General features: G+C 40.1%; 1 protein-coding gene across 2 annotated transcripts; it reads left to right on the top strand.

Annotated features, from left to right (window-relative positions):
• The first annotated feature begins 11,589 nt into the window (after positions 1 to 11,589).
• On the top strand, positions 11,590 to 21,770 carry LOC147903744 (uncharacterized). 2 transcript variants are annotated; one of them, XM_087372875.1, is made up of 3 exons: positions 11,590 to 11,613; positions 15,247 to 15,460; positions 20,624 to 21,770. In XM_087372875.1, exons 2-3 carry the CDS (start codon positions 15,255 to 15,257, stop codon positions 20,715 to 20,717), a joined length of 300 nt encoding a protein of 99 aa, XP_087229001.1. In that variant the 5' UTR covers positions 11,590 to 11,613; positions 15,247 to 15,254; the 3' UTR covers positions 20,718 to 21,770. The 2 variants fall into 2 exon arrangements, with proteins under 2 accessions (XP_087229001.1, XP_087229000.1); XM_087372874.1 differs by lacking the exon at positions 11,590 to 11,613 and adding an exon at positions 11,636 to 11,685.
• The last annotated feature ends 3,813 nt before the right edge of the window (positions 21,771 to 25,583 follow it).

The following is a 25,583-nucleotide window of genomic DNA, read 5'->3' as shown; positions in this document are numbered from 1 at the left end:
GTGAGAGATAGATATGTTGACTACACAAGTATAATTTTTCGACTTGATGAGGTGTTTAAGCATGTTGTGGTAGTTTGTAGTGCATACGAGAAGGGTGAGGTTACTTATGAAGGTCCTTTGTTACTATCACAAAAGTCAAAGGTTGAGAAAAAAGAGGTGATAGCAAGAATGTGGAGGCCTGTGAAGTATTTGCCGGATAGCTATGTAACAATGGCAATAGAAAAACTCCTCAAGAAAGAATGGTTTTTTGGCAAGAAGGACAAAGATCATTGCATGGAGGAGTGCATAAACATACAAGTGAAACGTGATGCAGTGGATAGTTCGATCAGATATTTGCTCACATAAAAAGTAATTCCTATTGGTCAATGCAATATTGACCCTAATATTGTGAACCATATAGCCACTTTATCCACAGCTAAGGAAAAGGCATGGGTGCATAAGTGGATGAAGAATCAAGAAGATGGGGCCAAAGTAGTCACCTCATTCATGAGAGCCCAAATCCCACCACAGGTGATTGCATATGTTGAGAAGCTTGCGAATGAGCATAAACTGAGAATAACAAGTGCAGTCAACCACGGCTTTCAATTCAATGTTAACATCACTTTAGAATCTAGAAAGCTTGTAGCGTACAAGGGCATTTCAGATGAGGACTTTTTAATTGATGAAACAAGCTGGGAGAAGCCCCAAGTATTCTTTATTGATGAGGTTTCTTCCAATTATATTTGCCAATTCATCGATAGAATACTATATACCACTATTAGTAGAGCTAGAATTTGCAATATTGTGATTTTTGTTAATAAAGAAAACAAGGAAGAGATACATAACACTTTGGAGAAAGTTTATGCCTCTGATTTCAAGATCTACAATGGTGTGTATGCATCCAAGACAAGTAAGAGAGAATGTGGATTAAAGTTCCAATGCCTCGAATCATTCCTCTTATGCATGCGGAGTCCATATCCTAACTAAGTCTCTACAACATAACATAAGGGGGACTTCCAAGAGTTTGTGTCTCATGCTAAAGGAGAAAGAAATCCACAGGTCCTCTCATCATCAAGTGCACTCCAAAATCTATGAATGTCCTCCAAAAAATGGAAGTCTTTTGATTACTATGCTATAATACTTACAATCGCCTAATTGGGAGGTCACCCTATTACGGATAGGATATCTTTTCGAAGATCTTGTCATATTCCACTGATATTATTGAAAGAAAGGCTTGCATGGCACACTTCCACTTCCAAGTTGATCTAATAGTCGGCTACGAGAAAGAGGTGGAACATAAGAGGATTGGAGATGATGACATGGAAGATCTTGATGGCTCCTCGTATAAAGACGAAGGTGATGCAGACGATGACATGGATGATATTCTTGGTTCACAAGATTGCTCAAAGAAATCATGGACACATATCCTGGTATGACCCTTTACTTTTCTTTTACTAGCATTACATTTAACTATAACTTATCAAGCTCACAACCTTTTGTATTTTTTACAGATGGTAGAGGGGAAGAAAGAAGAAATGAGTTCACGTGGATTTGAAGTCAGGAAGGCCACAATATTACCTTCAAGTTTAATTGATATGGTGATTGCTAGAAAAACTGAAAGTGAAATATTTATGACAATAAAAGGATCACCGAAAGACTTTCCTGATATAGAGAGTCAACTACTTCGCTTCTATGGGAACTCAGAGGATATGATGATGGCGCAGGTCACACTTAAGAATTCTGAAGATTTATCCAAGCTACAAGAAATAGGAAGCAACTTTGATATTCAGGTCAGCGAACTCAATATCCATCATTTGGTCCATAGAGTTTCAAATCCTAAGATATTGAGGAAAAGAGGTTAATGATAAAGTCATAATGGCCACCCTCAGGTTTGTGACAAACTTTATCTTTGCTTAGTATTTATATATTGATTAAAATTTCTAATGAGCTAATGTTTGGTTATTTTCTTTATCTTGGCTTAGTATTTATATATTGATTAAATCTAATGAGCTAATGTTTGGTTATTTTTTGATGCAGTGTAATGATATCTTAGTTTCCTGTAAATTTTGCAAAGTGTGTATATATTGTAGATTCCCTTCTTTCTACATGGCTCAACAATACTAAAAAGTCACTAGAAGATATCTGCACCTGGCTATAAACTTTCAATATGGACAACGTACGAGTTATCATTTTTCCATATAATGAGATGTAAGTGACACGACAACCTTATATTTACTTTTACAAGGTATAAGATGGAGTCAAATGATAAAGATTCTTAATTGGTCATGCAAGAAACATTGGAGTTTGGTAGCTTTGGACATACAAGCCAATAAATGCTATTTTGCCAATTCAATGCCAAGATATCATGGCAATGTGTTAGCGTAAGTATATAACTTTCATGGTACACTTACTCTTAATGCATTGTAACTTTCATGGTATGTATCTTTTGCAATGCACTTATTCATTCCCTTGTATGTTATGATGGATAGGTCCACATCAAGGTTGAAGTGCCTTGTCGAATTCTTGCATCTCTCCTTGCTCCTTAGTTAGCAATCCATTCTTTAAGACTGTCGATTCTAGACTCCACGCCTCTGATGATGCCAAGGACATCCATGGTGGGTGGAGACATGATAAATTAAGAGTGATGAACAAAGAATGTTCTTGTAGAAGGACTAGGATGGATGAAAGAAGGGAGTCTTATAATTATATTATTATTATCTTCAATCACTTTATTTGATAGATTTAAACCAATTCAAAATCTATCATCTCATGTGTCTCTCACATTTACGATCTTTCATTTTTTACTTCACTCAATGGACAACTCACCTCTCTAAATTTATTAAATCGGTTTTACTTTTTTCGAAGTCTAACTTATTATATACAATAAATATCTCATGATGAGAATCTAATAATTATCAATCACTATATATAAAAAATATCTCATGATGAGATTCTAATAATTATATCATTCTTGTGTTCCATCACTTTATTTTATAGATTTCAATGTACTCAAAATCTATCATCTCACATGTCTCGCATTACGGTCTTGCATCTATTACTTCACACAATCTAGTCATCTCAGCCTCTCCCAATTCTTTATTCTAAATCTTTCATCTCACATTATGAGTCTGCAGTTCTATAAATCCCTCTCTAGTCATTTGTCTTCTACATCTCACCCATAACAAACACTTCTTCCACTTTGCTCTTCTTACCTTACTCCTCTCCTCAAGATTACTCCTTCCATCTTGCCCGTAGCCTTACCGCCTCTCCTCAAGTTTACTCCTTCCATATTGCCTTACCTCCTCTCATTACCTTCCTTGCTCTCATTACCTTCCTCCTCTCATTTCCATGGATCTTTTTGAAGTCATTGATTCCGTCGAGCAAGCCATTAGCACCAGCAAAGAATGGATTGTTGAGAACTAGGGGAAGAGGGAGGAGGGAAAGAGAAATCTAGCTCCATTAACCAGTACGAGAAGGACGAGTTTGCTTATCTGAAGGGCTTAGAGAAGAAGGAGAAATGAAGAATAAGTATGGCTACTAGTGAAATAGATAAATTGCATTCATAAAGGAGAGAGCTAACAGACTTTCAAAGTGAGATATCTTTGCATGTGGCTCATTATGAAAGATTTCCACCCTAGGAAGCACAAGCCATTCGGAATAAACAAAGTAACTATACAGGAGAAAATTCATAATTTCTTACTACTCTTTTGTAGTTTTAACTACATCAATGATGATGAGATGAACTAAGCCCTTGAAATGCAACTACCCAAATTTCAAGGTGTAAAGACATAACTCTCTTAATATTTATAATGGTGTTAACAAACACCCTCAAAAGTTATAGTATTAAGGAAACTCTCACAATATTTATAAAGGTGTTGACAAACACCAAAAGTTACAATAAGCTTGAGATAAGTTACACCAAAAAATAAGATGTAAACTCTCTTAATATTTATAATGGTGTTTAGGAAACACCTTCAAAAGTTACAAGTGGACATAGCAAACTCTCACAATATTTATAAAGGTGTTAACAAACACCAAAAGTTACAATAAGCCTTTCACTGGATTATTTAAGAAACAATATACATTACAACTATGGATATATCTACTATCTTTTCTTAATCCATTCCACTATCTCCTCTCCTCGATTGTTATGTGCAATCTGTATGACTCTCTATATCTACTCCTCTATGTCATAGGTTTGATGGTATTAAGCACCTCTTAGAGCATGCTATCATTTAGTGATTGCACTGCGACCCCCTCCTTTTGCAAGAAACTTATCCATCATTAGCAAAATGAATTGATATTGATTCCTAACAACAATTTACACTCCATGGACTTGAGATTAAACACACCTTCTTGTATCCTTGACTTATTCATGTTCTGGTGAAAACCACATGTCCTTTCTCATGTTCATGTTCTAGTGGAAGACACATGTTCTTTGTCCACCCTCCATTACATTTGTTTCCCCACTATTGTAAATTGTCCATATAGCAAGCATTTTGGGCCCTATTTCATTAGCCAACCCACAAAATTTTAGTTTAGCAAGCCAATTTTTTTAAATTTGGTAACCAAAGATGCAATTGAACATTTTTTGTCCTCCACCTTCTATTTGTCAAAAGTTTTCATATGTAACTATCATATACATGAGCCTCCATGGTTAACCACCACTTCTTCAATGGACATGGTCAAAATGCACCCATTGAGAACTTAGACTACCACCTAGACATTGGAATCATAAGGGTCAACATAGGATCCTCATCCAATGGTGGACGTTTTGAAAACATGCAGTTGTTTTTTATCTTGGAATTATGAAATTATAATATACATTACAACTATGGATATATCTACTATCTTTTCATAATCCATTCCACTATCTCCTCTCCTCGATTGTTATGTGTAATCTGTGTGACTCTCTATAGTCTACTCCTCTATATCATAGGTTTGATGGTATCAATCACCTCTTAGACTACGACCCCCTCCTTTGCAAGAAACTTATACATCATTAGCAAAATGAATTGATATTGATTCCTAACAAATTTTGAACAATAGTTTACCCTACATGGATGAGATTAAACACACCCTCTTGTATCCTTAACCATATTCATGTTTTGGTGGAAACCACATGTCCTTTCTCATATTCATGTTCTAGTGGAAGACACATGTTCTTTGTCCACCCTCCATCACATTTTTGTCCCCACCATTGTAAATTGTCCATATAGCAAGCCTTTTGGCCCCTATTTCATTAACCAACCTGCAAATTTTTAGTTTAGCAAGCCAATTTTTTTTAAATTTGGTAACCAAAGATGCAATTGAACATTTTTTGTCCTCCACCTTCTATTTGTCAAAAGTTTTCATATGTATCATATACATGAGCCTCCATGGTTAACCACCACTTCTTCAATGGACATGGTCAAAATGCACCCATGGAGAACTTAGACTACCACCTAGACATTGGAATCATAAGGGTCAACATAGGATCCTTGTCCAATGGTGGACGTTTTGAAAACATGCAGTTGTTTTTTATCTTCGAATTATGGAATTATAAGAAACAATATACATTACAGCTATGGATATATCTACTATCTTTTCTTAATCCATTCCACTATCTCCTCTCCTCGATTGTTATGTGCAATCTGTATGACTCTCTATAGTCTACTTCTCTATGTCATAGGTTTGATGGTATCAAGCACCTCTTAGAGCATGCTATCATTTAGTGATTGCACTGTGACCCTCTCCTTTTTAAGAAACTTATCCATCACAAGATCTTGTATCATTTCCACCTCTATGTTTTTGCATGGTGTACTTTCATTCATTATAGCTTGCATGGAAACCATTGTGCCACTTAGGTTTCTAAAAAATGTCTACAAAAGATGAGACATACCAAATAGCGGGCAATTATACCTGTCAATGTTGGCCTTCATGTTAGATTGTGCACAATCATGAGTGTATGAAGGTCCAAGAAGGGAGAGGACTGAATGGGACATCACCTTGGAATGACCTTTGAAAAGTGTGCAAGGGCTTAATCCCACATCTAAGGTGGGTTGCCCCAATGTCAAGGCATATAAAAACTTGGTGGTACAACCCTCAAATACCCACAATCCACTTTTGGGGATGAGGCTTCTAGGAGTGGCTAGGTGGCTGAGGAATGTATGGTTCCAACATTGTATGGCCAACCACATGGCCAATGAGTGCCCAATATTGAGGATTATACTTTAACACACTAGAAGTGGCACAACCCCCAAGGTTATGGTGTGCCATTTGCAATGTTGCAAGCCATGTGATGCTTCTACAATATGAGGGATGCATAGCCCCCACATTTGATACTAACGACATGATTTGAATATGTCAATGCATGCAAACTATTTTGGGAGAGATTATTAAAGTCATTATTAAGATTGGTCACGTATTGAGCTGGGAAAAATGGACCTCTAAGTTGAAGAAACGGTGTCCCATGAAAAAGATGTTACCTTTGGACATGGATATATGTGAATTGAGAAATGCACTCATGGTGTCTAAAAGATGGTGTGAAAAATATTTCATGACTACCCACTTAATTTATGAAAAAATTTCTTGATGAGTCCAATGTTTTTGGGGATCAAGAGCTACACCTCCAACAACTCACATTGTGCTTAACAAAATGTTAGGAAGCTCGACTATCTCTTAATCCAACAAAGTGTGCTTTTGCACTTAGTTCTGGAGTGTTACTAGCTCACATCATTTCCAAGGAAAGGATTTCCATGGATTTGGCCAAGTTAAGTAGATCTACAAGATTTCATGCCTAATCAATATAAAGTAGTTGGCTAGGATCCTAGACCAAATTCGGAGGCACATAGCCAGATACTTTGGTATCTTGTAGATGTGGCCATTCCACTCAATGTGCAGCTCAACAAAGTGCTAGTTGCATGATCTCTAGAGTATGATCTCACATTATGACATCTAAAAATCATTCTAGCTATTGTCCAACCATTGAACTGGTCACTTTCATTCCATGTCTTTGTGGACACTTTTGGCATTTTCATTACTGTGGTCTTGATGCAAGAACATTATTCCAAATATTATGGGCAAGTGTACTATGCCAGTTGGAGGTTGTCCAAAAGCGGAGAATAACTTTCCCACCATAGAGAAGTAAGCACTCAACACGATATATGTGGTGAACAAGTTTTGAAACCACTCATGGGAAATAATTTCACCTTCCATGAATACTTATCAATGCTAAATGGTTGTATTAGGATACTTTAACATGGCAGAGGGTAAACTAGACAGATGGCCATGTAAAAGAACTATGATCATAAGAGAAGAATTATATGCTTAGAAAATAAGAAAGGATAACATGTAGAGAGTGGACTCTAGTAGTCCTAGGTCATTCGTGATGAATAATAGACAAATAGGAGAGCACACGAGAGATGCAATTCTAGACTATATTAAACAATGTCATACTTTACATTCAACTCAAGGATAAAATCATCATCGAAATCTCGCACGCCAATCTATTTGTTTCTAGTACATGCATTCAAGTCACCAAAGAGGAGAGTATCCCCCTATCTAGAGAACTCCGTGTGCCCTTCTGTGTCGTGAGTTCTCGTGCATAAATTGATGTATCTAGGGGGAAGTAGCACACTGCAATGAAAATAGGATGTGTATCTGGTAGCTGAACTTGCACCCATATATGTTGTGCATGCTCCGATCTCCGGATCACAAATATGAGTGGTTTCAATTGTTCTCTAAAAAGGACAACCATGTCTATTGAACTCCATATCCCACTATGTCCCCTCATCTCCTTCCTATGGGCTGATTACTAGATATATCTCATCACTATTGGTAGCCCTCTTTTCGAGCTTTCATGGGTCTTGATGTAGAAGATCATGTCTCCGTTGGTGTATGTTTCCAAGAAACCCCTAGGATCAGACCAAAGGGTACCATTGCAATTCCACATGGCTACTTTCAGCCCCCTTTGTGCATCCATCCCATTGGTCCAACACCATCATACTTCCCCATACTCTTTCTCCCCATTGTGTGTGTGTGTGTGTGTGTATGTGTGTGTGTTTAAAAAATAAAACCTTTTAACAACATGGCACATGAAGCTCAAATAAGGGTGGATAAAACATTGTATTAATATATAGGTATACTTAAAATAAAAGTTGCTACAAAAGTGTTGAATCTGTCAAGTAGTCTAGGCTCTGAGGTTAGGGTCCCCAGTTACCTGTCACCATCCAAATAAACCCAGGTGTTAGAACAACATAGATTTGTGGGGAAGACAGGTAATGCCTGTGCACCCTAGCTTGTTATCACTTATACCAAAGACTAAGACACCAAACACGATTCTGAACCATCATAATGTAAAGCACAAAAATAAGGGGGAATATTATCCCCTAACAAAGTATACATAAGATTTGACAATGCGAGTGGGTTTATTCGCATCCATATTTTCTTAAATTATGGGGTTATAATAAATTTAAAAGAAATTATAGCATGAATAGTGAAAGAAGGAATTAGTGCTCAAGGTGGGTAATCCACACCCTTGAGGAAATTATTTGTTTGTTTTCTTGCAAAAAATAAAATACTTAATCATGGGGGGTATTGTACATTGGGGATTAAGGACAATAATCTAAAAGAGTTGGAAATTATTTAAGTGCTTAAAGGCTTTATTTCCCTTACTATCCCATGCCTATGAAGCCTATAAAAACTCATAGTCATGCTAAATGAAAGTATAAAAATAATCTAAAGATAATTCATCCTACACAAGAGAGATTATTATCACTTAAGGAAAAAATAAAAAGCACTATTGGGACAACTTATAAAGAATAATTCTTTCGAAATAGAATGCAAGCGAGATCGGTAAAAAGTGCAAAGAAGTGTTTGAAGGAGAAAGCACTAAGACTTTGAGAAGGCAATATCAAAGGAGTCAAACAATGCTATGCTTATGCATGAGAAGATTATTGTGCTAGATAAAGGTAGCAAGAACTACCAAATAACATACAGAGGGGAAGAGTCCCAACCATGGAAGTCTATGGTGCAATCACCACCACTAGCAACAATGGTTTAGCCATCATCCATGCATTTGGTGCAAAGCATGATCTGGCCCAGTTTATGCTGAAAAACAATAGCCCTTGATGTCACATTTGGGATAGAAAATTCAATATCATGTGGCTGAACATTAATGCTTCCTTAAGCATGAGAATGTGGACTATTTGGCACTGACCTAGAGCTAGTAAAATCATAATGTTTAGGCTGATTTACTACTATAATATTAGCCATACTCGTGACATTCTTGTCTTAAAGCAAGTCAACAAGTGACCATGTCTCTTGCTGCTATAAGGCATGCATGTCCTCATCCATGGCTTGTATCAACTTGGCTTCTTGATGGCATCCTCAAACTTTTTGGGTTCCTTATATTGTAATTCATCTGTCACATAAGCATGATGCATTGCCACAAACCCATCATAAGTAAGCCTTTGCACTAGATATCTCATCCGAGTGGACCTATCAGGTAAAGTGCTTTTTTATGTGACTTCAAGATGAGGTTTTAGGCCCATTTTAGCTAAAAAAACACCAGGCCCTGATGTCACATTTGGGCCTGGGGCGCCAACTTAATGTGTAATATGTTACTACCCTCATCCAAAATCCAAGGTATGGGGGGACAAGGTCGGTATATAATATGCATGGATTTTTGTTAAAAATTTCAATATATGCAAGGGAAAAGTATGAAAATTTCATGTCCCCCCTCCCACAACTTATAAGGTATATACCCTAGGAAAATCATAATGTTTAGGCTGATTTACTACTATAATATTAGCCATACTCGTGACATTCTTGTCTTAAAGCAAGTCAACAAGTGACCATGTCTCTTGCTGCTATAAGGCATGCATGTCCTCATCCATGGCTTGTATCAACTTGGCTTCTTGATGGCATCCTCAAACTTTTTGGGTTCCTTATATTGTAAGACATCTGTCACATAAGCATAATGCATTGCCACAAACCCATCATAAGTAAGCCTTTGCACTAGGTATCTCATCCGAGTGGACCTATCAGGTAAAGTGCTTTTTTATGTGACTTCAAGATGAGGTTTTAGGCCCATTTTAGCTAAAAAAACACCAGGCCCTGATGTCACATTTGGGCCTGGGGCGCCAACTTAATGTGTAATATGTTACTACCCTCATCCAAAATCCAAGGTATGGGGGGACAAGGTCGGTATATAATATGCATGGATTTTTGTTAAAATTTTCAATATATGTAAGGGAAAAGTATGAAAATTTCATGTCCCCCCTCCCACAACTTATAAGGTATATACCTTGAAAAATATGCAAGATTTTAAGATTTGTACATATTTTTCGATGCTTATGTATCCCTTGCTGATTGGCATATGCGTACCACTCGATCAACATCGTATGAGTTAGTTGAGGATGGGGGAGAAGTCTAGTGTGATGGTGAATCCTACACATGAGCTTAAACTTGGATTAGTTCCCTAGTGTCTGGCTGTTGTTGTAGGCTATAAAACATTCTGTTTTGGTCCATGGTGAATGGACAAGGAGAGTTTTCTCATGAGAAGAAAGATCTATAGATCAGTCGTAGGCATTGAATTTAAGGCCACCCAATAGGCACGAGAGGCCGAGGTAATGTAACTAGCAATCAACTATAGCATTACAAAGAAGTATCACACAAGAAACTAGATGAATAGGATAGGCAATATTCGACCTTGAACATGTTTACTAGCTGATTGCAATCCTTGCGATTTTGAGCTATTTGGTTCACAATTTGGTTTGGCACTTGACCCGTCTAACCAAAAGTCTACATAGGCATCCTATTTCTGGGAGTGTCAGATCTTAAGACGAATTCCGTTTATGGACGATAAGGTTAGAAGCTAGAGAAACTTCTTGTAAAAATTTTGCAAAAGAACAAGCACCTTCTTTGTGCATTGCACACATCGATGTTTGTGTCTTAGATTTTTGGGCTACAGGGTTCTTTTCTATAACGTACTCTTTCAAAGGCCTACACATTGGTTGGCTTATGTTGTCATTGCACTCTTTAATACAACGTTTTTTCAATTATTGTTCTTATTATTGAGGTTTTGTGAAGTGTTGAATAATTGTTTTCATTGGGCATCATCTTTTTTTCAGTGGCAAACCACGCTCCATTCTAATATGTTGAGTTATGATTCCTCCCCCTCTCAAGGTCCACCGTTTGTGGTCGGCTAGAAGTTTTTTGTGCCTTTGTCGTTGATTTATCCACCATCATATGCTTGTACCTTCTTTTGTACAAAATTGCATGCAATGTCAATTTGTGGGTCGTTGTTTCTCAAAAACTGATGTGCCTAAATATAACACATTGGGACCTTGACACCCGTGAAAGGGCCGCAAACGTTGTCAAAAAATTTTGACCTCTCGACATCCGGGTTGTCAGAACTTTTCAAAAATAGGAAAAAAAATCCGGGGAAATTCCTCCCTTGGCCCTTTCACTCATAACATTAAGACCCTTTAAGGGGTTGTTCCCGCGAGCTTGGGTGCGGTGGCGGTGTCCACACCTGGGTGGCGAAATGGATGCCCCAGCCCATTTCTGCATCGGCGCCAGGTCCGAAGCGTGGACCCGTGGAGGTGTGGACACTCCCACCGCACCCTAGTTGGCCTTCCACTTCAATAGGTACCCCCATTTTATTATTGTGTTCCTCAATTAGAGCATTGTATTTATTGCCTTCTCCGTCTTCTATTTCAGGTATGCATTTATCTTTCATCCTTGCCCTCTTGTAAGATGTGAAGCTCATCTGCGTCAAACTCCATAGCCAACTGTCCCTCATCACAATTTAACTTTTGTTCTCGTTAATCTGTCTCGTGATGGGACTAACGGTGCCCATGCCAAATTTTATCACTCCTTCCGTCAGACCATGGCTGAGAATTAGCCAACTTGGCTATGGTGGAGGGTAAATACTCAGTGATCTTTGTAGTTTTTGTGTCGCGTGTGAAGCTTAAAACCTTGAAGCATGCAGCATGCTTTGATTCGAACCTAGCTTGTAATTTTTTTCCCACTAAACAAATATCTATTTCGTTCTTCGGTATCTCTAGATCTTACATTCTTTCGTGCTCCCTTAGAAATGCCTCTGATGGCTGCCACAATCACAAAGTTATGCAATAGGAAATTGCTTTATGTGCGTTTGCATGACAGCACAAAATGGCTGCTCTCCCTCTTTTTGCTCCTTCGCGCTCTTTCCCTGTATATCACCAATTGCCCCCCACTGAATTTCTGCACTCAGAATTTGTGAGGACTAGGCAGTCCATCTCTCTTGTTTCGAATTGGCCAAAAGAGATCCCAAAATTGAAGAGCCAGCATGGGTTTAGATAGGACTCTTTTCGCCATCATTACTCCCATCCTAAACCAAGTGGTCTAGGATGGGTTTAGGATGGGAAGAGCTATTTTTTCTCTCATCCCGAACCATGGCCTCAAGACCCTAAGAGCCAGAATGGGATCCCCTTTTCTAGGGTGGGATCCCCTTTTCTAGGGATTTGAAAGCATGGAATGATGACATGTGTCCTTGTCCCCACGTCCTAAACACATGAAATGATGCCATGTGTCCTCTCCCACCGAACCCACCCCTAGTTCTTTTGAGTGTTAGCACATGGTGGGAAGGGAACAAGATAGAAATACATTTGATCATGGTTGGGACCACTTTTTCCCATTACCATGGTATTTCCTCCCATGTGCTAAGACCCTAAGCATCCATTTTGGCAATTCGGTTGTACACTACGGAGGAAAACTGAGAGAGATCTATTTCCTTAGTAATCCGGTTTCAAAAGTCACACGAGGATCTTTCATTGCCTTTCTCTTATTACACTGCTATTGTTCTTTTAGTGAATGATGCTATTTTAAAACTGAGCAAAGAAAAATTGCCAGATTTTCTTCATGTATAAATATCAGACACATGACGCATTCCAGTAGGGTTGAAGATTCAACTTTCCCAAATATTGGTTTAAGGATCAGAACAGACATATCTAACTTTGCTAGAGTGAAGAAGACATTGCCAATTGAAATATCTTCATTTTGGTCACTCTAGTGACGCCTCGCAGGAAATGCATATCTATGTGATCTGTCTAATGTGCATATTAATACTTAGGGTGCTATCAGTTAACAGTGGGAAAGCCTCCTACGATGATTAGTTTCAGGCATCACTATTGTCTCCTGGTATTATCCCATTCTGGATGGAGCTGCTAGACGACGTGCTGGAGCTGATCAGGCTAGGAGCGTGAAATGCAAGATGCACCATAAATTCAACTCATGCCTCATATGTTATGATTTGTAGGTGAGAAAAATAGCACTGGTATGGGACACTACAGATACTATTATGTGGAGGCTGATTGGAGAAATGAGGGAGGAAGGCCTCCTTTTAGGCCCACCCCTGATGACCTGAGTCCGGTTGGCCTGCTGGAGGAACGCTGCTGGGTCTGTGGACCCTCTGATCTGCCTGGAGCAGTTTCTGCCACGTGGCAATCAGGTGCTGCTATACCGCTGTTTGCAGGCCCTGCCTGCTATTGTGATGATGTGGCAGCTCCATATGGCTGCGAGCCTATGTGGATCCCTGGGCGGGTTGTGCTTGCTGTCTGCTGGGTGTAGGGCTGATGTGGCAGCCCCGCAGGTCTGTTGCCGCTGCTGGACACCTACAGCGATGTGGCTGATGGCCATGGGTTGAGAGATTGCGTGACATGGCTGAAGGGCTGAGGGGTAGAGGAGAGGGCAAGGCAAAGAGGAGAGGACTGGAAAGGGGAAGTCTTGGCAAAATGTGTTGAAATGATACAAAGACACTGACAAAACGTATAGATCACTTGTCTTACGTCTCATGTATTTTGAATGTACCGAGCTGAAATGTATGCAGCCAAGTTTGAACTGGGTATGACGACAAAAGTATTTAATAGGATTGGTGGTCATGATCTCAGTAGGCCTGTCAAAAATCCATCACAGACTTTTATTAAAGCTTAGTGTTTTTTAAAAGGATGAGAGTGGGAAAATGCCTTTTATCAAGCAGGGGGCTTTGACAAGTCCAATGCTTACATGTTTTGCCCCTTTGTTGGCCTTAGAGCTGGGCCTTTGAGCACCTGGGCCTTCGTCACACTATTGCAGAACAGCGGTTGTTTAGATCTTACCAGAGTGCCAGAAAAAATTAGATCATACCCTCTGCCAGCAAAATACTTTGGGTAAATAATTGTGAGCAATGTGCGTGGAGAAGGTCACTACATGAGGATGCTGGGCTCTTAGCAGGCTCACCATTCACCCAAACGGGGTGTGTAGCTGGGACCAAAGTAGGCATGGGTGATGGAAGAAGCTCAGGGTCCAAGCTATTCAATGTTTCTTGAGCCTTATGATGATAGAAATAAGTAACATTGTTCCAGGGAGGCTTGTGATCCCATCCTCACTCAAGTCCTGATAGCTTGACTCAGGCTGCAAGAAGGTAGGTCAAGGCTGCAGAGGATGGATGAACACAAGGTGGACACTGGAGGGTGGCTCTGAAGTGCCTAACGACATTCAATGTAAGAACCAAGGATTGGGGTCAATATTGAAAAGATGTAGAGAGATTGTGCAAGGTTCTTGACTTAAGCTTGAGCACTCTTGAGTGTTCAGGTCAGAATCAACAAGACCTGTTATTTTAACTAGCGCTGGTTCTTAAATCTTGTCAATTGGCAGTGGGAAGGTATGGGCATAGTAGACGGTGGCGGGAAGAGACCTTGGAGCAAGCGACAAAGTCGATAATGATGAGCATGTGATAAAGAAGTCTGGGTCATTACATGTCATTCACATGATAGTTGAGATGGTAAGTTAGCATATTTATAAATCCATAAGATATGGTATGATATGCTTAGAATTCTGTACAACTTAAGTTGGGAGAGGATCTGTTATTGCTGTATCTAAAGCTTCCTTTTAAATTTACCATTTAATGCAAAACACAATTAAAAATCAATGTATGACTCCAAAGGAGTGAACCCGTACGAGAATATGGGGTAGAATGCCAAATTGCGGAATCGATTGTTGATGATGTGAAGACCCATTTGCATGGATGATGATATGTATTTGCACAAGGGATTTTTTTAACTAGTCGCACTCAACAATTGCTGTATTGCTACCTTTGTGCTCTTACATTTTTTTAAAATAATTCTTCTCATCTATATCCACTAAAATTTGGACGTGCATAGCATGATATATAGGTCAGCATTCCTACTTGGTGTGTAGTGTCTATTGTTAACTTTACTCTCATAATTCTATTTCTGGGATGTATTACTCTCAATATTGCAGGTAGAAAAATGGAGGCAAGACCAGACTTAGCTGGATTGTTCAGGCTGCCAACTCTTGCCCCTCGTGGTCGTTCAGCACCACACATGCTCTTTTGGGGCACCTTTTTAATTGTCACAGGAGTTGTATCATTCTTTGCGTTCTTTTATGCAGCTGTCTTCTCAAAGCTCATACCATCTTCAAGAATTCCTTTGCTCACAGCAATTGAAAATGATTGGTTAGTATACATCTACTTACTTTTGATACGATGTGTGTGTGTGTGTGAGAGAGAGAGAGAGAGAGAGAGAGATTACTGTCTTCAAAAGGCCTTGCAGCTCTATGAGACAAAAGTACAATCCTCATACAAGCTACAGTGGGCTGAGGCAAAGGGCTCAGTGCTTGAACTCCAAAGTCAAAACTCAAAACTAGTACACAAAGCTAGCACTCAAAATTCTACTCAAAATACATAGCCAGGTGCCATGTTGGCGCTTTTGTGAGCTAGGAAGATGTCTAGTATTTGTGTCTATCGGGTCGTCACTCGTTGTGGCGGGGGGTGTTGTCTCCGTGATCTCTATTCCGGTGGGCCATATCAAGAATGACGCCTCAGCTCAGACGGTCCTCTCTGATAAGGACTGGGATGGGTTGAACCTCCATCGTGTGTGCTCTAGTCAGCCTCTGCATCGTGCATGGTCTCTGCGTCTTTGGCTCCACCACTCTGTGTCATCTCTTCCCATTTATCCATGCTGCCCTCATGTCAGCTATCTCCTCCTCTACTCCACTAAGCCCCGGGGCTGACTCGAATGAGTAGAAGTATGGGACATGTCGCCGATCTCAGTCTATCTCAGTCTCCTGTGGCCCTGTGACTTGCTGTTTGATCTGTCGCAATAGGGACTTTGTGTCACTGCATTCCCAACAAATAGAGACCACCGCAGACCTGGTCATGAAAGTGGATCGGTTGAGAGAGTAGCCTAAACTAATGATGATTACATTCCATTACATCTCTTTAATGGGAATGTCCTTCCTCTGCGTCAAACCAAGAGCTTGTCAGTGATTCTCAAAAAGCTCTTTGCCAAGTGGTTTGGTAAAGATATCTGCAACATTCTCTTTACTGTCACAATGCTACAGTGTGATATTGCTAAGTAACACTCTTTCTCTGATGAAGTGCTCTCTGACATCAATATGCTTTGTCTTGGAGTGATATAATAGATTCTTGGCGAATGCTTGGGCCGATTGATGAGGATGCAACTGCAAGCTCAAGACCTTGGCTAAGATCTTGTATGCGGTGTCAAGAAGGGTGATCGGCCTACATTGGCAAATATCAGATTGTCTCCTCCCTTCGGGATCAAGCAAATCCAACCTTAGCTCAGAGAATGAGGGAGTGAGCCAGAGTCGAAAATCTCCTAACAAGCTTGCCTCAACGGGGTGACAATAACCTCCCAAAAACTCCGAAAGAAGACATGAGTCAGACTGTCCTCCCCAGGGCACTTCTCGGCAGGGAGAGCCTTGGGGGCCTTCCATAGCTCCTCATTCGTGAATGGTGTCTCTAGCTGTCTGCTCACGCTCATTGAGACCACTAATGGAACCTGGTCCTAGATTGCCTCCCTGGCTATAAGAGAACTGAGGGGGTCTCCATCTTTGATTGTAACAACTGTCAGTAGAAGTTCGTGGTCATCTCAAGGATCTCCTGTGGGATCGAGTGCATCTGTCCATGCTCATCCCGCAGTCTTTGGAGCTGGGTCCTTGTTGATCGAGGCCCTGCGGCCTAAAAGAATTTCCTTGTCATCCTATCCCCTTGTGTCACGATCTGTGACGCATTCCTTTCTCTATATCTAGACTTATGGATGGTTTGATGAATGGACACTTGTGGAAGAGTATGCCCTTTCGACGGGACACTTCCTATGAGGCACAACCCTTCACAAGAGACATTCTATTGAAGAGACATTCCTATTGTAATGTACCCTCTCATCAAGGATCACACCCTTCACAAGGGGTACACACCTCTTCATGCACATACACTTTGAAGTACACACCTTTTCATGTGTGACTCTTCACTCTCTATAGAAGAGAGGCCCAATTGTATGGATGACACGACAGCTACACTACAGACACTCGAGCAATACAATTCTTCCTTGTTCTCTGCTATTTCAGTCTCCTTTCTGTTCCTTAGCACATTTCTAAATATAGTAAATCTAGGATTTCTTACAGTGGTATCAGAGCAAATTTCGCTCTTGGTTGTAGGAAATGCCCCCCACCTTCTAGCGCCTATCTGATACATTTCTTTCCACTAGAAGGATATCCGTGCACATTGTGCATGGAAGAGATGGAGAGAATGAGCGTAAAAATTTTTAGCGCCAACCCTGCCTAAAGTCATCAATGGCCTCTCCATCTCCCACACATCACGAGTTGATGTGAATGGACACGACAAAGATCGTGTCTTTTCATGTGCTTGGGCTGTCCCAAAACCAAGGGACGCACCTTTTCCACCATCGGACACACCTTTTGATGAAGAGTCTTGACTCCTCACCCAAGGGACACACCCCATCGTGGCAAAAAGGACACACCTATTCATGTGGGGACACCCCTTTTAAAAATAGGGACACACCCCTTCATGAAAAGGTGCACCTATTCCAAGGGTCACACCCCTTCGAATAGGCACACCTTTTGGAACCAAGCACCTTATATAAAAGGGTACCTAGAGGGGTTAAAAAGGAAAACCCAGCCCCAAACCTTAGGTCTACCCTAGATTACCCAAGGGTCAAATAAACCCACCCTTTAAATTTTTTGGGCAACCACCCAACGTAGGCAGCACAAACGAAAAGACAAAAGGGACGATCCATTTCAACGCCCGTACAGATTTTCGTCAAACAGGTTGGCCTGCCTCCGCAGCCCCTGCCCTCGCCATTTCGCTGCCCTGCTCCCTCGCCATATGCAGCCCCTAGCCTTGCCAGTTTTCGGCCCTGGTTCCCTGCCAGCCTGCAGCGCTAGATCAGCGTCAGCCTGCCATATGTGCCGCAAATCAGCCTTGGAAGCTGCAGCCTGGTTTCGCCAGCCTCCATCGTGATCCAGCCTGCAGCCTTTGACCCCTTTTATCGCGATCCAGCCTGCAGCCTGTTTCGCCATTGACAGCCTGCCCTCCCCCCTTGTTTCGCCACCTTATCTGCCAGTTCAGCAGCGGTTCAGCCCTCCTATCGTGATGAAGACAGCCTGTTAAATGCGCCCTGTTCCTGTTTTCCAATCTGGTCCAGATCTGCTCCTCGCAACCCACTGCAACAAGGACCTCCGGACAGAAATCTGCAGGCCTTTTCTACACAACAAATTGGCAGATTACATCAATGCTAGGTGGATTCTTTCCATTCTACTTTTAAGGATTCTCTTGTCATTATCCAATTACAGCAAATGAAAGACGCTCCCTTAAAGCATATAAACCCCTGGTAATTCACCCGGCCTTTCAAGGACACCTCAGGCATCATCTACCACACAATATCGTGTTCAGATTGCACAACCAGCCCATTTCGGAGCTTTGGCATCGTGGGTCTTCTGTGTCACGTGCCCTCCTAGTGATTTGGACCACATCCTATACCTTCTGCGTGAGGCACCTCAGTTACATTACTTCCTCAGCACAGTCCAGGTTGTGTTCCACGAGACACGAAGATACCCAGAACCCGATATTCCTCAAGAGTTTGCTGTCCATCTTTGGAGAGAATTTTACCCCTTACCTTCGGCATCTCCAGGGTACTCTCCACCTCCTTCAGCTCCCAGATATCCTCCTATACAGGTTGTACCTTCCCCAAGACAGTATTTACACTCTGAAGGCACTGCTTCTCTTGGATATCCTCCACTTCCGACAGCAGCTCCTTATCCCTTCTCAGATCTGTGGACTCTGCAACCTACTCCTGTACTCTCACGAGTGGTAACACCCATTTCGGCATCACCAGTGTTACCTCAGACAGGACCTCCTTTACTTGATTTCCACGGGTGGTTCCATCCTGCCTCGCCTGCCCCCTCCAACATGAGCAACCTCAGGGAGCAGCCCGAATCTTCTTCCAGGAATGGTACAAACTAGAGCGCAGGTTCGTGCTTTTCTCACGGGGACCTCAGATATGTCGCAACGCTCGCGTGCAGCCTCTCCGGAGATAAGCGACTCAAGTCCAAAAAAGACCCCTGAAGTCAACTTACAAGGCGAAGCACTGCTTCAACTTCAAATTTCCCAGCTTCAGGACAGCATCTCTGACTTGGTCCAGAAAGTCAAACAACTCCAAGATTCTCGTAGTACCACACATACAGAGGATGACGTGACGCAACCAGACGACTATGCGGATTCATTCCCACCTGAGGTAGAAAACACTGAACTACGTGCCCTCTACCATTTACTCCAAGCTTCCAAAACTAAAAGACTTGACATCAAACTTCTGGAAGCCTACACTGGTCAACGCAATCGCCGAACAGTTGACCAATGGCTCGCAAAATTGCGCATGTACTTTGATACTGTTGACCTCTGCATGTGATTGAATCAAGGAGGTCACATTTGGGAATGTCTCAGTTTTGAATGGGTTTGCCACAATGATTGCAACAAATTTGTGTCCCAACTTCCAGGATTTCTATGGGCCTTTCAGCCTTTGGTTGCCAAAGGTGTAGGTAATCCTGTTGTAGTGTGGTTTTGGCCACTGCTTCAATATGTGTCTGAGACTTTTCTTTGTGTCAAAGTCTCCAGCCAGAGTATCTATAGCTTTTGGCCATTTTTCTTATGTTTCTGTTTACACTGTTGATTTTTTCCAACGATTTCAAGGTCATACCAACAGACGGGCGTTCTTCACTTGGTTTGTATTTCTTTCCAAAAATGTGCAGCTCCCTGTTGTAATGTACACATACCAGCAGGACCTTCTTCTTCAGACAGGAGTAAGGCATGGTGATGTTGCAAATCTGAAAGCAGTCTGAGAAGGTGTAAAATAACATGGCTGGGAAAGGGAGCATACAGACATTAGGAGATCTAATTATCAACAAAGGATCAGCATGAAAATCTTGAACGTTGAGGCAAGGCACAATGAAAGAAGAAAACGGGACTGATTTTAGCAGTTCATGCGAGTTGACAGGATTGGAAGTTGAAGTCATTTTTACAGTAATTGAGGCCTTGTGATTGTGCATCCTGGAGATATCTAAACAGTGCATCAATCTACTAATTTAGAAATTGCAAAACCTAGGAAGATTGCACATTACAATAGGTTAGAAACTTGAGATGACATTGCTCTGAGCAGATTGATGTTATATGCAAAAATCTCATACTGAGTCGATGGATGTGTTGGTTGTCCATTTTCCCTTTTCCTTGCATCACGCATGTATGAGAGAGAGAGAGAGAGAGAGAGAGAGAGAGAGAGAGAGAGCTCATTTTCCAGGATCCTTGCAGGTACTATTGTTTATTGGTTCCTTTAACTGGTCCGGTCATCATTATTGCAGTTTATTTTCACTGGCTTAGCATGAAGCTCTTCAAGCATGCATAGTGCATGTATATAGCTTCATAGAATGCATTGTGATTCAAATTAATCTTCTGTCAATGGAACAGACAACTTATAATTTCATTGCATTTATATTCTCAGTGCTGCGATAGAGAGAATGTGGTGAAAGTGTATCATTACCCATTTCAGCATCACTGAGTTGCAATCCCCCCCCCCCAAAAAAAAATAAAATAAAATAATAAATAATAAAATTTGCCCACGCTTGCACATACATGCGTGAATGCTACCAAGAGCCAGTTCTCATCATAATCTTATGGCCCTCGGGGATCTCCTAACAAATAGCTTTCCCACTGTTCTGGTGTTCGATTTCGTGATTTTGGTAACAATCTTGGCACTTATCTTCTTTAATGATTCACATGACATAGTTATTCAGGGATATTGTAGGAAAACATTGTGGATGTCTGGTCTTCAAGATGCATATTAATGATGCGTTGGAAAGAGTATTGGGACAGGCAGAAGCTTCCTCAATTCCATTGGTAGACGTTTGTCAAAGCAGTGTCTTGCATGAGACCTCCAGAAGTTTCTTATTGCAGCTTTGCAGGGATTAGTCAGAGGGCGTAAGTTCGAAGCATTTGTCTTGAAGAAGTTTCTGAAATCAGAGGGTGTACGATCAGGGAAAATTTGTGAACCCTTGTTCATTGTTGCTGGGACAAGGATAGATGTCAATTCAGTTTTGATCCTTAGAAGCCTTGCAAACACTTGTTTGTTGTTGCTTGAAGAATGAGTCTTAAGTCATTTGAAGCAAGCAAGGAGGCCACATTGCATAAGTGGAATAAGAGCTCCAGCTGTGGAAGGCAAATAGAAGCTCCAACTGTTAAATGTAAGTTTTGTCCAGGCTCCAGCCCATGAGCATGATTTTATGTAGGATTCAGACGTGGACATGAAGATGGATGAGGAAAAGGTTGGCATCTAACATCTGATATATTTTTTGCAAGAACTTGAGATAGCTTTGCCACTTGGCATTTGTACTCCATCCAAAATGTTCCACAAGAATATGTTTCTAGTTGTACACACTAAAATGCCAAAATAGAACTGGCAGAATTTTAAAAACTAATATCAAATCATCTCTAGGTGCTGTGCAATTGATTCTTAGCTAGCACACGTGTCCACAATAATAATGAGCCATTGTTTGGAGTGGCCATAATGCTTTAATGGGTATCCCCATTTGAGTGCCCACTCTTGAGCCATTGACCAACTTAATTGAGATTGAGGCCTTCTATGGTTGCTTTTACAACTCTTGCATGACCAAGCTTTGGGATGAGTACATCTATTACTTGGTGGTGTTTGAAGGTCAAGTGTGCAATAGTTGGAATTTCTTACCTATCATGTATGGAACTGGCACGTGGTAAAGCTAGGCAATTGGATTGAATAGGAATGCAAAGAGAGGGAGAGTCAAAGTTGAAAGGGGATTTGTACAGTTTTGAGGGGATTTCAAGAGCTTACATACAAAGGTAGGCTCAAAGTAAGATATTTAATTGGTAGAAAAAGCAAGACTTAGAAACTCCTCAAAGTTTTTACATCGAATGAATTTTAAATTTTAAATTAGCTTAATTTTAATAAGACTCAAATTTATGCACAGACTGACTTCGAATTTGTAAATTTTTGTAATTAATCAAGCTAAACCGAACGTCATACATTTCAAGACTGTTAAAGTGTAAAGCTTTGATTGAAGAACATGGGTTTCTTGTAGTTTTTTAAAACATAGCAGTTTTGAGTAGCTCATTAATACACACCATGGGATCTTAACGGCACAACAAGGCTATTCCATGCAAAATATGATGCCAATGCATGAAACAAGGTTATAGTTCTTGGATCAAGTTATGTTTTAGGTTCAACCTTTTATTAATGTCTTCGTAACATATAATGTTAAGGTGTTTCACACTAGTTTGGTAACTCAACAAGACATAAAAGTGTCATTTTTAGGGTTCTAAATTCATTTTTTAATGGTTTGAACCTCTATCAAATGTAAATACATTTCAAGACATACATTGTTGACTTGTTCAAGAACATGGAAAAAATACTTCTATAAATTGAATAAATATATGTATGTCGTTATTGACCATAGTGTACTCAAAGTTATATACCTATAAAACCTACATTTTAGAATCATAGCCAAAGTTTAAACCTTGAACTTTTGTTTTACATGATATAATATAACATTAATTCATGAGTAACCATTTTTGGACCATTAGATTAGGGTTAAAAAGCTCATAATCAGATTCAAAGGAGCTTATGCATTGTCCAAACTTTCCATATCTCATCAAATGCTCTTATATTACTATTAAAGTGTGGGAATATGTCTTATATAACCCATCTTATCATGTATAACCTTGCATGACTTGGAACTTCTCTTGAGGAGTATATTACCTTTGCCTTTACCCTACGTTACTTTCTAGGTAAACTTATGATAATTGATCGTTTTGATAGACCCCAAAAAAGATGATAAAACCCTCACATTTAGCCAATTTAAGGACTTGAAAAAACTAACATTGCCTTTGATATAAAAATAGCTTTTCTTATCCATATATGGGAGCTTTAAAATAAGAATACCTATCTTGAGAAAAATTTCTTTGATTACAAGTCATTTTTAGTTAGTTTTGACAACAAAAATAAGAGAATATTAATTAAAGCCTAAATTTTGGACTGTGTTATTTAGATAAGATTGTTTTGACCATATACCAATGATTATAATTTTATAGATCTAAAAATTATGCCTTTTGACCTTGTGAGGCTCACTTTTACAAGACTTGAAGCTGGTTTTAAGTGCTATCATGACCACCAATAATTTCGGGTGCAAATTTTTAATAAATTTTAATCCTAGGATACATAATTATACCATATAATGTTTTTTGGATAAAATGTTGGATCATAAGAAAGGACATGGTGAAGATAGGATATGAAAATTCACTACATATAGCTCGTGAAAATTCTTCAAACATGGACACCAAGCAGGACATTTTTATGTTTTAGGACAACTTTATGTCCTGTTACCAATCTAGTGTTAAAGTTCTAGATACTTTAGAATACTTATCTTGTTAGGATCTTCAATTTGAAAACCATGATTGCATTCAACTGGAAGTGTTGCTAGTGAAGTTTCTAACATCTCAAGCTCGACCTTAAAAAGCACTTTCGTGAGACAATAAAAGAGCTTATGAATGATCACTATATCTCTATCTCTTGATCTTCACAAGATAGTTTTCAGTTATACATTGAGGTCACCTCAAGCTACGAGTGTCTTTTCTCATTGGACTAGAGAAATTTGGAATCATCCTTTGATTTCTTGGAAAGACATAAATATAAATACAAAACCTTCAATTATGTGGGCATTGGTAGAAATCTTCCAAAACATAGAAAGTTACGCATCCTTAGTAGCCCTTGTTGCATGTCTACTCCTTTTCTAAGGGGGCTTTTCTTAAAAAGGCACAAAACTTTTACTAAAATTTTCCAAGGATTGATGTCTATTGAATGCCCCAGAGAAAGGACTTTCAAACTTTTGTATTCAAGTATAGGAGTCTTTAGGAGTCCAAGGTCCCTAATCACATTGGAAATCAATAGTTTTGGATCTAGCTACAATCAAGCTTTTGTATTCAAGTATAGGAGTCTTTAGGAGTCCAAGGTCCCTAATCACATTGGAAATCAATAGTTTTGGATCTAGCTACTTTTGTACTCAAGTACAGGAGTCTTTAGAAGTCCAAGGTCCCTAATCAAGGGTTGGCAAGAATTGACACTCTGACAGAGATTGACGGTCTGACACTTGACAGGATCTTCCAACTGGCATAATTAATAAACAAAATCTTGGCCAAAATAGAGGTCAACCCTAACCCAACGCACACCGGGTTAGTAAGCCAATGAATACATTGCACTAATAGGCGAGCAAACCCGTTGCATTAATAACACAACGCACACTGCATTAGCCTCAACCCAACATACACTAGGTTAGCAAAGTCAATGTTGGGTTACAAAATTCAATGCTACATTAATAACCCAATGCAAATTGCATTAATAATGTAGCGTACATTGCATTTACTTTGACCACGTTGGGTTACCTTTGACCATGCTACATTTGTCCTGAAAATTAAAGGTTGGATAGCTTGGGCTGCTGTCCCTTTGACCTGCGAAATCAACTTAGAATTGGGGGTCTAAACTGCACTGATGATCAACACATGCACTTAAGATCAAGAAGAGTCCTAAAAGCTTGAGCCTGAGGATAGTGCCTCAAATACCCTGTCAACCTACACACCTAGCTTTGCATCCTTAGGGTCAACAAACTTAAAAGACAATTCTTACGGTGTGCACGAACCACCGTAAGGTGACATATCTAGCTTGAAAGACTCCAACAGCCTGAATGGAGACATGGGAGAACCCTCCAAATTTAGAGCCTCAGTGGCTCCAAACTCTAGCACTAATGATCCCCAATCTCCTACCGCATCTACAACAACTAGATTAAGGGAAACCTTTTCCAATTTTATGGGTAGACTTGGACTGTTCTGTGCCAACATGGACTTAGGTAGCACAGAATGTGTGTAGAGTAGCGACAAAGCTCCGCTTGTACTTGCATAACGGTAGGAATAATCCCTCTTAGGAATCCAACTCTTGCATGTTCTACATGCAAGTTCTACATACGATTCCTACATGCAAGTCCTACATGCAACATGCAACTCCTACATGCATGTTCTACATGCAACTCCTACATGTAACATGCAACTCGTACATGCAACTTGCAACTCCTACATGCAACGTCTATATGCAAGTTCTACATGTAGAGAGAGAATGTCTTACAATTCCTAGATGCAGAGAGAGAAGCTCTCCAACTTGTATAAATATCCCATAATGGAATGAAGCCCACACTCT

The sequence above is a fragment of the Dipteris shenzhenensis genome, chromosome 3 (assembly GCF_047967505.1).
Source record: "Dipteris shenzhenensis isolate YYH24624 ecotype China chromosome 3, Dip_SZ_1.0, whole genome shotgun sequence".
Taxonomy (NCBI): domain Eukaryota; kingdom Viridiplantae; phylum Streptophyta; class Polypodiopsida; order Gleicheniales; family Dipteridaceae; genus Dipteris; species Dipteris shenzhenensis.
The sequence above is the reverse complement of the archived record's forward strand: the minus strand, read 5'-3'. Positions and strand labels throughout refer to the sequence as shown.

Excerpts from the sequence above, each read along its gene's own strand:
- LOC147903744 (XM_087372875.1), top strand. The coding sequence starts at position 15,255 with ATGGAGGCAAGACCAGACTTAGCTGGATTGTTCAGGCTGCCAACTCTT. Across the intron at positions 15,461-20,623 it reads ACAGCAATTGAAAATGATTG|GTACTATTGTTTATTGGTTC; the intron begins GTTAGTATACAT and ends GGATCCTTGCAG.